Consider the following 18071-nt stretch of genomic DNA (forward strand, 5'->3'; position numbering starts at 1 on the left):
GATGGGGGTGGGGGTGGGGGGGGTGAAGGAGGGGGTGCTGGCATCTCCTGGTCCTCAGTCGCTGCAGGGGTCTCCTCCTGGAGGGGAGCAAAGCTGTTCCTCACGGGAACCCAGTGAGGCTGAGACTGTGGCTGCTGCTGCAGCGGTCTCTATGCGTGCTGCTGTGACTGTCTCCCTCGGCGGCGCCCCTGTCCAGGCTGCCACTCCGAGGTCTCTGTGGCCTGGGCAGGTGTCCCGGAGGCAGCCTGCCGTGCCGCATCTGTGGGCGGGCCATCAGGGGCCTGCTGCTGTGGTGAGGGTCGAGGTCTCCTGCGAGGGCAGGCCTTGGCCAGATGGCCGACCTGCCTGCATATGAAGCACTGGTTCGGGAGCCCCGAGAACTCCACTCTCTGATCAATCCATCCCCCCCCTATCCTAGGTAGCTGAATGACCTTAGGAAGGGAGGAGATGTCAGACACCAAAACTCTGACGGAGGGTAGCCCAGCTGCTCTGGCCACCACTGAAGCTGATGTGGGGCCAGTCTCGAGTACCGAGCCCACCAATGCTCCTAGCCGAGAGAGAAGCGGAAGATACTCGCGGCGGAGTCCAGGGAAGCAAACTGTAACATGAAAAATGCGCTCTCCCTGCTCAGCCGCTGCTGGATCAAAGCCATGCTGCCAAGGTCTGAAGAAAGCCCGAGCACCCCTGATGTCAAGGGGACTCATGGCAAGGACCTTGGCCACACTCTGGGCGGTCTCGAACTCAATCTGATAATGTCCCCAGCCCAGAAGCTGTACGTCCAGGATCTTGCCCACATCTGCAAGAAGGCGGGCCTGGAGAAGATCCCAGATCTCCCCTCTGCTGGGGCGAGTGCCGACTATACGGCAGATGGTGGAATGGGCCTGAAGGCGTTCCACCTCTGCGGTGAGGCTCGCTTCCTCTTCCGGCGAAAGAGAAAGCCTGATGGGGGTGTCCTCGGGGGCGGGCGAGGGGGCTGCGGATGAGTCCCTCTGAGGCGAGGCGGGAGGAGTCTCCATCAGAGTCTGAAGCTCAGGCGTAGGCGAGGCGAAAGCGGAAATCCTGCAAGAAACGGGCTGCACACAGAGAGGCGGAAGACCGGAGGAAAAAAGAAAAGTAAAACCCCCTGGGGGGCGGAAAACAGCACGAGAGGGAGGGGGGGGGTTTTTTTTTTTAATTTAAAAAAAAACCGGGGGGGGGGGGGGGGGGGGGGGGGGGGGGGGCAGCTGCGCGAATGAGGCGGGGAGGAGATGGCTGCGCGAATGAGGCGGGGAGGAGAGCGAATGAGGCGGGGAGGAGATAGAGCGAAAGAGGCGGGGAGGAGAACGAATGAGCGAATGAGGCGAGGAGGAGAATGCTGGTGGAGGGGGGTCAGGGCGAAGCAGAGGAGAGATGGGCGCGAAGCAGGGGATGGGGCGAGAAGACGAGGAGGCGAGGAGGGAGGGGGCGAGAAGGCGAGGAGGGAGCGCAGCAGCAAGGGATGGGGCGCAGCAGCGAAGTAGGCGAAGGGGGGGAGGAGAGACGGGCGGCGGGCAGAGCAACAAGGGGGAGGGGCGCAGGAACTACAGCAGGCGGGGGGGGGGGGGGCAAGAGCAAGCGAAAAGGCGGGGGGGGAGGGGGGGGCGCTGGTGTGCAGGTCGCGCAGGCAGGGATGGGGCGTAGCTTCAGCGAGCAGCATATTCGTTCAGAATATGATCTATCTTTGCCTACATGGATTTTATTACACAATGAAATCAAGGATGAAGAAGACCAAGGACTACATCAGCATCAAGATCTACATCGACATGAAGAAGATCAAAACCTACATAGACATTACCAACAGCTACATCCAAGAAGATCTTCGTCTACATCTTGTGTGAAAATGGCATTTTATCCAGCCCTAAAAAGGAGATTTTATTGGATTTATTAGATTTTATTCACCTTTTATGTGTCTTGCTGCTAGCCAACTGCCCTTTCACTGGACCAACGAGCAGCCACCCTTACTATATATAGCATAGCCTCTTCATTCAGCATCTTGTACCACTCCATTGACCATATCTGGTACCACATGATTTGCTGCTGCTACTATTACCGGTGCCTACATTGCATCTGATTCATCATCCTTGTCTATCAACTCCAGCACATCAACGTTTTACATCAGTTCATGGGACAACAGCCCGCTCTGCTACACAGCACACCAACGTTTTATCTCAACTCTTGGGACGGCAACCCTCTCTGCTACATACAACACCTCAGTGTTTTTATCTTCAGTTCATGGGACAACAGCCCTCTCTGCTACACAGTATAACACCTCGGCCTTTTATCATCAGTACACCACTTGGGACAGCATCCCATTCTCTGCTACAGTTTATCATCATTTTTCTTCTACAGTTTACCTTGGGACATCTCTGCTCACCATCTCACACCACTCGAGATGGTAGCCCTCTCTGCTCCTCTCCATCCCCCTTGGGTATTGCAGCACCCTTGTCAGCACAACTTGCACCACTTCCACCACTCGAGACGGCAACCCTCTCTGCTCCTCGCCACCCCACCACTCAGGTATTGTAGCACCCTCATCATGACCAGAGCCTGCACCACTCGGGACAACAGCCCTCTTTGCTCTTCATCACCCCTCAGGTAACCGCAGCACCCTTGTCACCAGAGCCTGCATCACTTCACCTTCCGTTGCTGCCCACTACCACCTCAGAGTGGTCTCCATCCACCAACGCGAGCCTTAGATGAAAATATATAGGGAAAAAGAAAGCTTGAGCTCTTGCAAGCACACACACTCTCACAAACCCTAGAAGAGAACACACAAGGTGAGAGACTGAAAATTATTCTTCTTCTTCTTCAACAAAACAGATCTACAAAGGAGATAACACACATACTAGAGTATATACAAGCGATCCATAATGTGAACATGCTAAAGTGGAGTGGATAGATGTGGACTAGCTAGTGTAGTCCAGCTGTAGAATCTCCGACGAAGATATGTCCATGCCAGCTACCAAACCTGTCGGCGGTGATGTAAATGTCGAACGATCACACAAGCGCCTCAAGAGTGTCAGCTCATGTTGAGCTTGGCATCTCAACACTCCCCCTCAAGCTCAACTCCAGCTCGTGAACTCCAAGCATATCTCGAAATCCGCAGATCTCAGCTCCCAAGGCCTTCGTGTGAAGATGTCAGCGACCTGATCTTGTGAAGATGTCAGCAACCTGATCTTATGCACTGACGTAGACCAAGTTGATGTTGCCTGCCAAGACTCTCTCCTTGATGAAGTGGTAGTGTACGTCAATGTGTTTCGTCCGCACATGGAAAACTAGGTCCCTGGCCAAGTCTATACTGCTAAGATTGTCACAATATATGACAACCTTTCTCTCCATATGCAATCCCAAATCAGCAAGTAGCTTGTGTAACCAAGCTACCTCACACTCTGCCACCGCAACTCTTTTGTACTCTGCCTCTGTACTTGACAAGGCAACTGTGGGCTGCTTGTTTGTGCTCCATGTCAACAACCTCCCCAATGAAAACATAAATCCATTGGTAGATCTCCTGTCTGAGATGCTACCTGCCCAATCTGCATATGTGTACCCATATAGCTCCAATGGTACACATGCTACATAAAACAATGCATAATCAACAGTGACCCTCAAATACCAAGTGTGCATCGCACACTGTCAAGATGTGGTTTGCGCAGAACCTGCATAAACTAGCTCTAAGCCAACAATGTAACTCAATTCTGGCCTGCTGATCATGACATAGATCAAACTCTCCACCACAATCTTCCTATACATAGTGGGATCCTCTAACACATAACCTACATCCGCACTGAGCTTGCCATTTTGATCTAATGGCATCGAGATTGACTTACAACCAACTATTCCATACTTGGACAACATGTCTAATACATATTGTCTCTGTGACAACCAAATACCATCAGGTGTGCGAATGACCTCAATGCTCAAAAAGTAGCGTAGATCTCCCAAATCCTTCATGTCAAACTTCCTTTTGAGAAGACTTTTCACATGCTCAATCTCTTCCAAGTTGTCACTTCCAACAATAAGATCATCTACATAGATAGTGATGATCACAATACCCTTGCGCACATACAAAGAGTGATTTGCATCTGCCATATGAAAATAAATAGTGACAAGATACTTAGCAATCTTGTCATGCCATGCTCGTGGAGCTTACTTCAGCCCATACAAGGCCCTACAAAGCTTACATACATACTCTAGGTGACCTGTATCCTCAAAACCAGGTGGCTGATCCATATACACTTCTTCTTGCAAGTCACCATACAAGAACGCATTTTTTACATCCATTTGATGTAAAAACTAGCCTTTACCTGCAGCCACCACAATCGCAACTCTCACAGTTGCCATCTTTGCAACTGGGACAAACGTCTCCTCATAATCCATCCCATGTGTCTGCGCATATCCTTTGGCTATCAATCTAGCCTTGTACCTGCTTATGCTACCATCATTGTTATGTTTCACTTTATACATTCACTTACATCCAATAGCTTTCTTGCCTTCAAGCAATGGCACCAAATCCCAAGTCTCATTTCCATACAATATATCCATCTCCTCATCCATAGCTTTCTTCCAATACACATTTCCAATAGCCTCATCAAAACATGTGGGCTCTACAACCTGCACAACTTTTGCCATGTAAGCATAGTGATGTGGCACATACCCATCGTAAGTCAACCTCTGCACAAGGTTTTTGACTCTTCCAGATCTTCGTAACTTTGCATTCATGGCTTCTAAAGCCTTCTTTACACCACGTGTCCTCATTGCTAGAATTCCAAGCTCCTCTCATCAAGGTTCATCTCCGAGTCACTAGACTCTGCAGAAATATCAAACATACCAAGGGGCTCAACCACTTTCTCTTTGCCTTTATGTAATGTGCCAACTACATTTCTAGGATTGGTATTATGACGCAACCTGCCACTCCATGGTCTATCAATAGCATCACTGCATGAGAACTCTCCTAGTCCACTCAATGACTGTGATTGCTGACTTGCATTCTGTGCAACCACATTTCCAATTATATCAACCCCAACAACATCTTTTTCAGTAACATATCAGCTACTCATCTCATCAAATACAACATCCCTTCTTACCCTCAATTCACGTGTAGCAGGATTATAACATCTATATCCCTTTTGCTCAAGGGAATACCCAAAAAACACACATTTTTCTGCCTTTGGATCCAACTTAGTATATGCAACTCATTTCGCACATGTACATATGCAATACATCCAAAAACTTTCAAGTGAGACGAATCACGTTTCTTGCCAGTAAACTTCTCCTCTGACGTTACATCATGTATGGCTGCAGTAGGAGTCCTATTCATGATATAAACTGCTCTAGACACAGCCTCACCCAATAGCTATGCGGTATATTCTTCTCACCCATCAATGCTTGAGCTATCTCTGCAATATGTCTGTTTTTCCGCTCAACAACTCCACTTTAATGTGAAGTGTATCTACATGTAAACAGTCTCTAAATACCATTCTTTGCAAGAAAACAGAGAACTCATTGGAGAAGTATTCTCCCTCTCCATATGACCTTAGACACTTCACATGCTCTCCTGTCTGCTTTTCATCCATCACTTTGAAATTCTGAAAATAAGTGAAAACTTCACTCCTCTTTCATGAAATACACCCACACTTTTCTCGTGTGGTCATCAATGAATGTTACATAGTACCTGCAGCCACCCATAGACATAGTCTTCGCAGAAGCCCATACATCTGAATACACAATATCTAGTACATTCATGCTCACATTTCTGTCATGTGGAAATACATGCTTTGTTTGCTTTCCAAATTGACATGCTTCACATACTTTCTGTATACCTTCAACCTTAAGTACACACGAAGTTACGTAATCGCTTGAGCACGCAACAGTTAGAGCGGCTAGTGTATTGCCGCGCTAACTTGCGCATGGTGCGCGCAATGGTGCGCGCAATGCAAAAGATGAAATCGACGAGACAGGTATAAGTTACAACTTATAAGTTATAAGTTATAAGTTATAAGCATTCAAATTTCAAACTTCAATGTTTTTTGAAATTTGGAACTAAATTCTAATACATTGCTTGTCACTTGATCATTGTACAATGTAGGTGAATGTGGATGCATTCAAGCTCACAAGGGGCACTCTTGAGAGTGTAAACAAAGTGTAAGATGAGGAGGAGGAGAGGATCTATGCAGAGATCTATCGAGAGCTCGAGTCGTTTGATCGACGACCTACTCGCACTCGTCGTGGGCGTGGAGGTAGTGGCAGAGGAGTGCAAGTAGGAAGCCGTGGATGCACGGTTCGTGGTGCTTCCAGGGACAGTGTGCATACCTATATGCGGCGTGGATCGGGTAGCTCCACACTCGCTCTTGCAGATGAGGATGCTCCCTTTGGCTTCTCACATGAGCTTAGAGAGCCCGAGTTCGATGATGAGGGCAACCTTCTTAGCGATGGCGACTTCGACGAGGCCACTAATGTGTCCTCTTCTCATGAGGATGATTTCAACGAGAGCTCTGATAGTGATGCCTTTGTCTAGTCTCTCCTTGGGCCTTGGCTCTAGCCTCTCTTTTTGTACTCGCGCCTAGCGCGCATGATCGCATCGCACCTCTATACTTTATGTACTTTTGTTTGTCACTTCAAACTTGTTTAGTCGTTTTTAATGATATTTTGGTTTGAAACAACTTCTCTAGACTCTACCCTTCCAAATTGAAAATGTCTATGTTTGTAGGTGTTCTTTAATTAAAAAAACCGTATTTTATCGTACGGTATCCCAAAATTTCATATCGTACCGAAAATTCCCGTACGGTATCGTATTTTCGTACCGTGACAACTATGAACCAAGCTCTGATACCATGAAAAGATGCTGGGGAAAAGAGAGCTTGAGCTCTTGCAAGCACACACACACTCACAAATCTTAGAAGAGAATACACAAGGTGAGAGGCTGAAAATTATTCTTCTTCTTCAACAAAAGAGGTCTACAAAGAAAATAAAGTGACTAACACACATACTAGAGTATATATAAGCGGTCCATAATATGAACACGCTAAAGTGGAGTGAATAGGTATGGACTAGTCAGTGTAGTTCAACTGTAGAATCTCTGGCACAGATATGTCGGTACCAGCTACCAAATCCGCCAGTGATGTAAATGTCGAACAGTCACGCAGGCGCCTCGTGAGTGTCAACTCATGTTAAGCTTGACATCTCAACATTCGACACTACCACCTCGAAGTGTCCTGCATCTACTGACGCAAGCCTTCGACACTACCACATCATGGAGTGCCTTCGCCTCACATCGACGCGAGCCTTCATCACCAATCGTACTTTAGCTCCAACATCGTCTTTGCTTCTTCACTGGTCCTCTTCTACTCAGAGTCTCCTCACATCAGAGGGCTCTTGTACATATTTTCACTCACCATCATATATACACTAACTCACCCATTTCATGCTGTGTTGTTTTGCTCTGATCTCTTGTACATCTGGTCCTTTCGTCCTTTTGCCCTCACATGGTATCAGAGCTATCGTGAGCAAAGGGATTGAAGACCTTGAGAGTACACAGCATGGATCATCTACCCGCACTCCCGAAGGACCAATTTTTCTCACCAAAAAGTTGATTCTCCAAACCCTGATTTGGACCACACAGGGAATGGGAATTCTTACTCAGACGAGAGCCCCGTTCAAGATCTTACTTTGGGAGACGATCAACCCATGTACATATACTCATCTTCACCACCTTTGCCATCACGATCTCCCTCTCTGACTTTATCAAACTTTGCTTATAGAGGGGGACACATTCCTTCTACTAGTGTGTCGGTGTGGGACCCTGGCATCATTCATTTTTTCTCATCTTCTCTCATGGTCCCTTTTTTGGCCTGAGAGGGGGTGTGTGAAAATGGCATTTTATCCACCCCTAAAAAGGGGATTTTACTGGATTTATTAGATTTTATTCATCTTTTTTGTGTCTTGCTGCTAGCCAACTGCCCTTTCACTGGACTGACCAGCAGCCCCCCTTACTATATATAGCACAGCCTCTTCATTTAGCATCTTGTACCACTCCATTGACCATATCTGGTACCACATGATTTGCTGCTGCTGCCAGCACCTACACTGCATCTGATTCATCATCCTCGCCTGTCAGCTCCAGCACATCAGCATTTTACATCAGTTCATGGGACAGCATGTGTGAAAACGGCATTTTTCCCAGCCCTAAAAAGGGGGTTTTTTTCTGGGTTTTATTTGTTTTTTGGTTTTATTTGGGTCTTGCTGCTGGCCGACAGCACCTTCTCTAGGCCGACCAGCAATCCTCCCCTATATATAGCATTCACCTCATTATTCCACACCATATCTGGTACCACACTTGCTGGTTGCTGCTGCTGCCGGGGCCTGCACTACATCTGTCTGCATCATCATCGCCTGTCTGCTCCAGCACATCAGCGTTTTGCATCAGTTCATGGGAGAGCAGCCCTCTCTACTACACAAAGCACACCAACGTTTTATCCCAGCTCATGGGACAGCAGCCCTCTCTGCTACATACACCACCTCAGCGTTTTATCATTAGTACATATCTTGGGACAACAGCCCACTCTTTGCTACAGTACTCCATCATTTTTCTTCTACAGTTTAACTTGGGACAGCAGCCCACTCTCTGCTCACCATCTCACACCACTCAGGACGGCAACCCTCTCTGCTCCTCTCCATCCCTCAAGTATTGCAGCACCCTTGTCCCCAGAGCTTGCACCACTTCCACCACTCGGGACAGCAACCCTCTTTGCTCCTCACCACCACTCAGGTATTGCAGCACCCTTGTCACCAAAGCTTGCACCATTACCACTTGGGATGGCAGCCCTCTCTGCTCCTCACCACCCCTCAAGTATCGTAGCACCCTTGTCATCAGAGCTTGCACCACTTGGGACGATAGCTCTCTCTACTCTTCATCCCCACTCAGGTACAACAGCCTGCATCCCTTCCGCCACTCACTACCACCTCGGAGTGCCCCTGCATCCACCGACACGAGCCTTCAACACCGACCACCTCACAGAGTGCCTTTGCCTCACATCGACACGAGTCTTCGTCACTGATCGTGCTTTAGCTCCAACATCCTCTTTGCTTCTGCACTGGTCTACTACTCAAAGTCACCTCACATCAAAGGGCTCTTGTACATATGTTCACTCACCATTATATATAGACTCACTCACCTATTTCATGCTGTGTTGTTTTGCTCTAATCTCTCGTACATCTGGTCCTTTCGTCCTTTTGCCCTCACACAGCAGCCCTCTCTACTACACGCAGCACACCAGCATTTTATCTCAGCTCATGGGACAGCAACCCTCTCTACTACATACAGCACCTCAATGTTTTTATCTTCAGTTCATGGAACAGCAGCCCTCTCTGCTACACAGTACAACACCTCAGTCTTTTATCATCAGTACACCACTTGGGACAGCAGCCTACTCTCTACTACAGTTTATCATCATTTTTCTTCTACAATTTACCTTGGGACATCTCTGCTCACCATCTCACACCACTCGGGACAACAGCCCTCTCTGCTCCTCTTCATTGCAGCACCCTTGTCACTAGAGCTTGCACCACTTCCACCACTCGGGACGGCAGCCCTCTCTGCTCCTCACCACCACTCAGGTATTGCAGCACCCTCATCACCAGAGCTTGTACCACTCAGGACGACAGCCCTCTCTCCTCTTTATCACCCCTCAGGTACCGTAGCACCCTTGTCACCAAAGCCTGCATCACTTCACCTTCCGCTGCCCACTACCACCTCGGAGTGCCCTACATCCACCGATGCGAGCCTTCAACAGTACCACCTCCGAGCGCCCTGCATCCACTAACGCAAGCCTTGGACACTACTACATCACAGAGTGCCTTTGCCTCACATCGACGCGAGCCTTCGTCACCGACTGTGCTTCAGCTCCGACATCGTCTTTGCTTCTACATTGGTCCTCTTCTACTCAAAGTCTCCTCACATCAGAGGGCTCTTGTACACACTTTCACTCACCATCATATATACACTCACTCACCCATTTCATGTTGTGTTGTTTTGCTCTGATCTCTCGTACATCTCGTCCTTCCGTCCTTTTGCCCTCACATCATCATCAGCATTAGCATCATCAAAAAAAAAAAAATTCAATCTGGTGAGATCAAGTAGGTAACACCTTGGGAGAGATGCTGAGACAAGATCCCCATAGCTGGTCATCTGAAGTCTATCCTCAATAATCCCAAGTAAGTCCTTCAATAAGTCCAAGGACACTGGAAAAGGGAGACTAGAAGTCCGTCCTCACTAGGACACTTCCAGTGGGGAAGGACCTAAAGTGCTTTGGCAAACAATCCTTTGCGAAACGGGCCTCCAAGAATTACTCAAAGCAAGGAGCACCGCCGTCCTATCGTGCTGCTAAACATGCTGGCGTGCTTTCTCGCACACTAGCATGAGTTGGGGTCACCTAAGTACATGATCTGGTGATGGCACGGATGCCACTTCGTGCGGTCCTCTGAATTGGCAAACCCTGTCACACCTGTGATAAGATCATGTGGCAGCAAAGACTCTCATGTCACCCACTCCCCTGAGAGGTCAAGGAGGAGGCTCTCGTGTGGTAGTGCAACGCCAATCTATGGGTCTCAATCAACTCAAGGTAAGTGCAGACAGCCACACTGATCCACGGTCTGGAGGGGTTCCACACTTAAGGGTGCTGAAGGAGGAGAGCACTAAGACCTTACTTTTGTAAAGCCTACCCTACCACCTGCGTTTCACCCATCTTTGTAAAACCCCTATATAAAACACATAAAAAGGAGATGTTATGGTTTGGCCTTATTTACATCACCAAAAAAAGGGGGGCGGGGGGGGGGGGGGCGGCACACCCACATTTACATATTGACACAAATAAACCCAAAATGTACTCATGCTCCATGAAAGCCTGCCACCTAAAAGAAGGTACTGTTCTCAGTGAGCTCTCTATGAAACTCTGAGGTTGCAGATCCTGGAGAGAAAGAAAAGGCCTGCCAAGACTCCTCGAGTCTCTATATTGTGTTGTCCTCCTGCAGGAAGCTATAGCCATCTATTGTGTGAAGAAACAGCACTTTTCCAGCCCTAAAAAGGGAGTTTCTCATTATTTTATTTTATTTTTTTTTGGGGTTTTTGTCTTGGCTGCTGGCCTACACCTTTACGGTGACCGACCAGCACCCCCCCTTCACTATATATAGCATTGCCTATACCTCATTACGTACCACTTCATCGCCATATCAGGTACCGTCTGGCCGCCTTCAGCAAGGACTCACGTCTGCGTTTTCCTCTGGTGGTCCAGGCCGCCTTCTGCAGGGCTCACATCAGCCAACATCAGGCTGTTTTCTTGGCACTTACATCAGGCTTTCTTCTGCTCACATCTGCGTTTTACTTCAGCACTTGTCAGCACCTACATCAGCGCATACGTCAGCGTTTATACATCAGCTTACATCAATGTTTTGCTTCAGCAGACATCTGCGTTTTGCTACAGCATACATCAGCGCTATACATCAGCCCACCTCTGCGCTTACATCAGGCTTATGTCAAGGTTTATATCAGTGTTTATCTCAGCCTTCTTCAGCGCATACATCAGGGCTCACATCCAGCATATCTTGTGCGTTTTGGCACAGCCCTTGGGAGAGCAGCCCTCTCTACTACTTCGGGACGGCAGCCCTCTCTGCTACACATCGGGACGGCAGCCCTCTCTGCTACATCGGGAGAGATGGCAGCCCTCTCTACTACACATTGGGACAGCAGCCCTCTCTACTTCAGGTACGCAGCACCCGTGTCACCAGAGCTTGCACCACTCGGGACGGCAGCCCTCTCTGCTTTGGGTACGCAGCACCCGTGTCATCAGAGACTGCACCACCATCATAGTCATCGACGTTACCTTTTTCCGCTGCCACTATCATCTCGGAGTGCTTTGCCTCACATCGACGCGAGCCTTCATCATCGACGGTGCTTCAGCTCCGACGTCTTCTCTGCTTCAGCACTGGTCTTCTTTCTGCTCAGAGTCACCTCACATATGAGGGCTCTTGTACATATCTGCACTCACCCTTTTATATATATTCACTCACATATTTCATGCTGTGTGGTTTTACTCTGATCTCTCGTATATCCGATCCTTCCATCCTTTTGCCCTCACATTGTCTTCCTGCTCCCACAAATTCTTAAGACGGTGCACCACTGGGTGTGGTTAAAGAAAGTGGTGCTTGCTATAATGCCAACAGAACACACCCCCCTCCCCCCCCCCCCTTCCCTTTGTGACAGGCCCACTCATCCAAGTAGAAACAGTCCAAGCGGGTGAAGTTCGCGGAGGCTCCTTAGCAGTCTGATCTAGAGAAGGTGAAGCTGAACTCCACCCCATGGCTTTCCAAGGGGCTGGTGGCAGGAGACCAAAATGACCTGAAAGCACCTTCCTGCAGAGCCTGGTGCAGCCTGAAGTGATGTAATGCACCAGAAGCACGACTACATCAATCTCTTCCCCCACTCAAGCTCATTGAAGCTCCTTTCCATAGTTAGGTAGGTTCTCCTCTCTAAATACTTTTGTTTCAGAATGTCTATTATCGCCAAAATAAATCACAAGTCCAGTGCCATTGTCAGTCCAACAAAAATGTTCTGGCCTCTTCCATGCTTATTTTTCCGTTCTCATTGCCACATTCCTCCTCCACGTCAGCACCTGCATAGATGTGAGACATTAAGACATAAGCTGCAGCATCTTTTTCATCCAAACGCAGTGTATGCTCAAAGGCCTGTTTTCCAAGCCCCAGATTTCCCCAATTTCTACACGCACCCAACACAATATGCCACATCACAAGAGTAGGACAAAACGGCATCTTCTTGATCATTGCTACTGCACTGTCTAATTGGCCTGCTCGGCAAAGCAGATCAACCATGCCAGTGAGGTGTTCAAGAGTTGGAACGATACCATAGTCCTTGCTCATGGCCTCAAAATACGTCTGGCTCTTACCAAACAGACCTGCGCGACTGCATGCATTGAGGACAATAATGAAGGTGACCAGATCTGGCTTTATGCCTTCTCCTAGCATTCTGTCAAAGATATGGAAAACATTTTCACTTTCTCCAAGCTGGGCGTATCCTGCAATTAGTGCATTCCACGAGACAACATTTCTAACTAAAAGCTTGTCTAACACTTCCTGTGCTTCTGCAAGCAAGCCACATTTGGCATACATATAAACCAAGGTGTTGCCAACAACAAGGTCTCTTTCCAAAAACCCCTTTCTTTCAATCTCAGCATGTATTTCTCTACCCTTGTCTCTGGCTCCTACGTTGCCACAAGCTTTCAAGCTGCAAACAAACATGACAGGATCTGGAGAGACACCCTCCAGTTGCATCTGCTCAAAACACTTGAGTGCCTCCTCACCATGGCCATGTTCTGCATATCCCCCGATCAGTGCAGTCCATGAAACTACGTCTCGAATTGGAAGCTTGTCAAACACTTCTTGTGCATTTACAAGCAAGCCGCATTTGGCATACATATCGACCAACGCGTTGCCAATAACAAGGTCTCTTTCCAACAACCCCTTTCTTTCAATCTCGGCATGTATTTCTCGGCCCTTGTCTGTGGCTCCTATGCTGCCGCAAGCTTTCGAACTGCAAACAAAGGTGACAGCATCTGGAGAAAGACCCTCAAGTTGCATTTGTTCCAAACACTTGAGTGCCTCCTGACCATGTCCATGTTCGGCATATCCTGCTATTAGTGCATTCCAGGAGACTACATTTCGTATTGGAAGCTTGTCAAACACTTCCTGTGCTATGGCAAGCAAGCCACATTTGGCATACATATCAACCAAAGTGTTGCCAATAACAAGGTCTCTTTCCAACAACCCCTTTCTTTCAATCTCAGCATGTATTTCTCGGCCCTTTTCTGTGGCTCCTATGCTGCCAGAAGATTTCAAGCAGCAAACAAATGTGAGAGCATCTGGAGAGATGCCCTCAAGTTGCATCTGTTCAAAACACTTGAGTGCGTCCTCACCATGCCCACGTTCAGTGTATCCTGCAATTAGTGCATTCCATAGGATGATAGTTCGAACTGGAAGATTGTCGAAGACTTTCTGTGCTTCTTCAAGCAAGCCACATTTTGCATACATGTCGACCAAAGTGTTGCCAAAAACAAGATCTCTTTCCAGCAACCCCTTTCTTTCAATCTCAGCATGTATTTCTCGGCCCTTGTCTGTGGCTCCTATGCTGCCACAAGCTTTCAAGCTGCAAACAAACGTGACAGCATTCCGGGAGACACCCTCATGTTGCATCTGATCAAAACACCGGAGTGCTTCCTTACCATGCCCGGTTTCAGCATATCCTGCTATTAGTGCAGTCCATGAAACAACATTGCGAACTGGAAGCATGTCAAACACCTCCTGTGCTTTTGCAAGCCAGCCACATTTGGCATACATATCAACTAAGGTGTTGCAAACAACAGGGTCTCTTTCCAAAAATCCCTTTCTTTCAATCTCAGCATGTATTTCTTGGCCCTTGCCTGGGGCTCCAATGATGACACAAGCTTTCAAGCTAAAAAGAAACGTGACAGCATTCGGGGTGACATCCTCGAATTGCATCTGTTCAAAACACTTGAGTGCCTCCTCACCATGCCCATGTTCAGCATACCCCCCGATCAGTGCAGTCCACGAGACTACATCTCGAACTGGAAGCTTGTCAAACACTTCCTGTGCTTTTGCAAGCAAGCCACATTTGGCATACATATCGACCAAAGTGTTTCCAACAACAAGGTCTCTTTCCAGCAAACCCTTTCTTTCAATCTCAGCATGTATTTCTTGGCCCTTGTCCGAGGCTCTTATACTGCCACAAGACTTCAAGGTGCAAACAAATGTGACAGCATCTGGAGAGACACCCTCGAGTTGCATCTGTTCAAAACACTTGAGTGCATCCTCACCAGGCCCATGTTCAGCATATCCTGCAATTAGTGCATTCCATGTGACAATGCTTCGAACAGGAAGCTTGTCAAACACTTCCTGAGCTTCTGCAATCAAGCCACATTTGGCATACATATCAACCAAAGCATTACCAACGGTGAGGTTTAATTTGAAAAAACCCTTTCTTTCAATATCAGCATGTATTTCTCGGCCCTTATCTGTGGCTCCTATACTGCCACAAGCTTTCAAGCTGCAAACAAATGTGACAGGATCTGGAGAGAAACCCTCGACTTGCATCTTTTCAAGACACTTAAGTGCTTCCTCACTATGCCCATGTTCGGCATACCCTGCTATTAGTGCCGTCCACAAGACTAAGTCTCGAATTGGAAGCTTGTCGAACACTTCCTGTGCTTTTGCAAGTGAGCCACACTTGGCATACATATCAACCAAGGTGTTGCCAATAGCAAGGTCTCTTTCCAAAAGGCCGTTTCTTTCAATCTCAGCATGTATTTCTTGGCCCCTGTCTAAGGCTCCTAAGCTGCCACAAGCTTTCAAGCTGCAAACAAATGTGACAGCATTCGGGGAGATGCCCTCAAGTTGCATCTGATCGAAACACTTGAGTGCTTCCTCACCATGCCCATGTTCAGCATATCCTGAGATTAGTGCAGTCCAGGAGACTATTTCTCGAACCAGAAGCTTGTCAAACACTTCTTGTGCTTTTGCAAGCGAGCCACATTTGGCATACATATCAACCAAGGTGTTACCAACAAAATGGTCTCTTTCCAAAAAACCCTTTCTTTCTATCTCAGCATGTATTTCTCGGCCCTTGTCTATGGCTCCTATACTGCCACAAGCTTTCAAGCTGCAAACAAATGTGACAGCATTCGGGGAGACACCCTCAAGTTGCATTTGTTCAAAACACTTGAGTGCTTTCTCACCATGCCCATGTTCAGCATATCCTGCCATTAGTGCAGTCCATGAGACAACGTTTCGAACTGGAAGCTTGTCAAACACTTCTTGTGCTTTTGCAAGCAAGCCACATTTGGCATACATATTAACCAAGGTGTTGCCAAGAACAATATCTTTCTCCAAAAACCCATTTCTTTCTATTAGAGCATGAATTTCTTGGCCCTTTTCTGTGGCTCCAATACTGCCACAAGCTTTCAAACTACAGACAAACGTTACAGCATTAGGGGAGACACCCACAAGTTGCATCTCATCAAAACACTTGAGTGCTTCCTCAGCATGCCCGTGTTCAGTGTATCCTGTAATCAGTGCGGTCCAGGAGACCACATCTTGAACTGGAAGCTTGTCAAACATTTGCTGTGCTTTGTCAAGTGAGCCACATTTGGCATACATATCGACCAAGGTATTGCCAACAAAACGGTCACTTTCTAGCAACTCTGTTGTGGCAACCTCTGCATGTATTTCAAGGCCTCTTTCAAGATCTTTCAGCTTCGCACAAGCTTTCAGTAATGCCACAAAAGTGTGCGCATTGGGATGTACAGAATCATCCTTTTGCATTTTCTGGTACATGGAGAGAGCATGCCGTGGCTTCCCACATTTGATATAACCTGTGATGAGAGAATTCCAAGACCACTTATTCCGATACACCAACCTATCAAAAACATGCTGGGCGTTGCACATCTGTCCGACTTCCATGAACATAAGGACGAGGTGGTTCCCCACTGATCTGTGAGCTTCCAGTCCAGTTTTGCGCATGTAGGCATGCAAGCGCAGTGCATGCAATTGGTCTCTCTCCTTCCTGCACCTGTGCAAGATGTGTGAAAAGTCCTCAATGGAAGGCTGGGGCATCAGCACCCCTTCTTCAGGAGAGGAAGTGCCTCCTTTTTAAGCTAAGCATCCTTCAACCACCACCACCACCACCACAGGCAGTACCCAACTGGGATTGTACCAGCTGTCCATCCATGGCGACTACTCGGAACACGCACACTCACTGCCCAAAGGAGAGCATCAATCATCACTTGGTTGCAGCAAGAAAGGGAAGACAAACACTTACCTGGCTTTTTTGGGGTGTCCCACCACTGGTAGGAGTATTCCTTCCACAAGCGCTCGCTCCGTGCTCGTGATGTCTGCATCTCCGACCGAACATGAAAGTTGTGAGAGTACATGGAGTATTTTTCCGCACTATAAAGTTCAAGAAAACCGGCCATCTTTTTTAGAAATGAGTTTTCATACCATCCCTAGAAAATCGGTAAGTGTGCATATTAAGAAAATATGTAAGTGTGCATATTAATTTCTAAGTGTGAAAACATCAAGTGCCCATAGCATCAAGGTGTCATGATTAAGGAAATTGAAGGTGGGGATGGTATAGCAACACGATTATTAATTATTATTATTATTTATTGTGTGGTACTGTTTATTAAATTATTGCATATGAAAGAAAACTTTTTTTGACATTTTATTACGGAAATTGACTATAAGGTACGCAAAGGAAAAGCAGGGAAGTGCAAGAAGTTTTATTGATGGTGAAAAACTTTTTTCACATATCACACAGATTTTTTATTTACAACACACAGCGCGGTAAAACGACTGCACTACAGAAAAGCCTCGTTGTCGCTCTGCGGTCGTGCCATGGAGGAACGGATATGAATTCTTCCCCTTCGCTCACAGCTCTGAGGAATTAAACGGCCCTTTCCTCAGATGAGTTGATGTAGGGCTCGTTGGGGTCAACGTCAGGTGGACTTTCTTCAAGAAAGATAGGATTGGCCGGAGCACCAGGTTCCTCGCTGGATATGTCAGTCGGTCGCTGTTGCAAATGCTCATCTCCATGGTCAGCTTGCTCATCTTTGTCTTGATTTTCATTCAGAAAGTATCTGGTTGCTTCCCCCTCTATGTAGTGGTCGCGGAAGAAGACTTTCCTAATATCAGAGATCTCAGCCAAATCTGGAGTTTTGAGACACTTCCAAACAGCTCTAGCTCTAGCAGAGTCCATGCCATTCCCGGTTTTAGGAATTATCCATTATGCACTAGGGAAGTATTTTCCACTTCTCATCATCTTCAAGAGCGTGATGCCAAGAGCTACAGACCATTTATTGAGAATATAGTTCTCCATGTACACGAAAGCTCGTTCAAAGACATCGACAGGTGTGAGGCATACACGGTTTTTGAGGTCTCCTTGGCCAAACTGTGCAGACCATTTATTGAGAATATAG

At 47.5% G+C, this 18071-nt stretch overlaps 1 protein-coding gene across 1 annotated transcript; it reads right to left on the reverse strand.

Annotated features, from left to right (window-relative positions):
* Nucleotides 1–11892: 11892 nt before the first annotated feature.
* Nucleotides 11893–17054, reverse strand: LOC147626291 (pentatricopeptide repeat-containing protein At2g39620-like). The gene has a single exon (XM_086816438.1). The coding sequence runs from the start codon at nucleotides 16708–16710 to the stop codon at nucleotides 12601–12603; it is 4110 nt and encodes a 1369-aa protein (XP_086672564.1). The 5' UTR covers nucleotides 16711–17054; the 3' UTR covers nucleotides 11893–12600.
* Nucleotides 17055–18071: the final 1017 nt, after the last annotated feature.

Source organism: Cibotium barometz, chromosome 22 (assembly GCF_041138505.1).
Source record: "Cibotium barometz isolate CiBa-2024 chromosome 22, ASM4113850v1, whole genome shotgun sequence".
In the NCBI taxonomy this organism is placed as follows: Eukaryota; Viridiplantae; Streptophyta; class Polypodiopsida; order Cyatheales; family Cibotiaceae; genus Cibotium; species Cibotium barometz.

Coding starts and splice junctions, on each gene's coding strand:
- LOC147626291 (XM_086816438.1), bottom strand. CDS start 16,710: ATGCCCCAGCCTTCCATTGAGGACTTTTCACACATCTTGCACAGGTGC.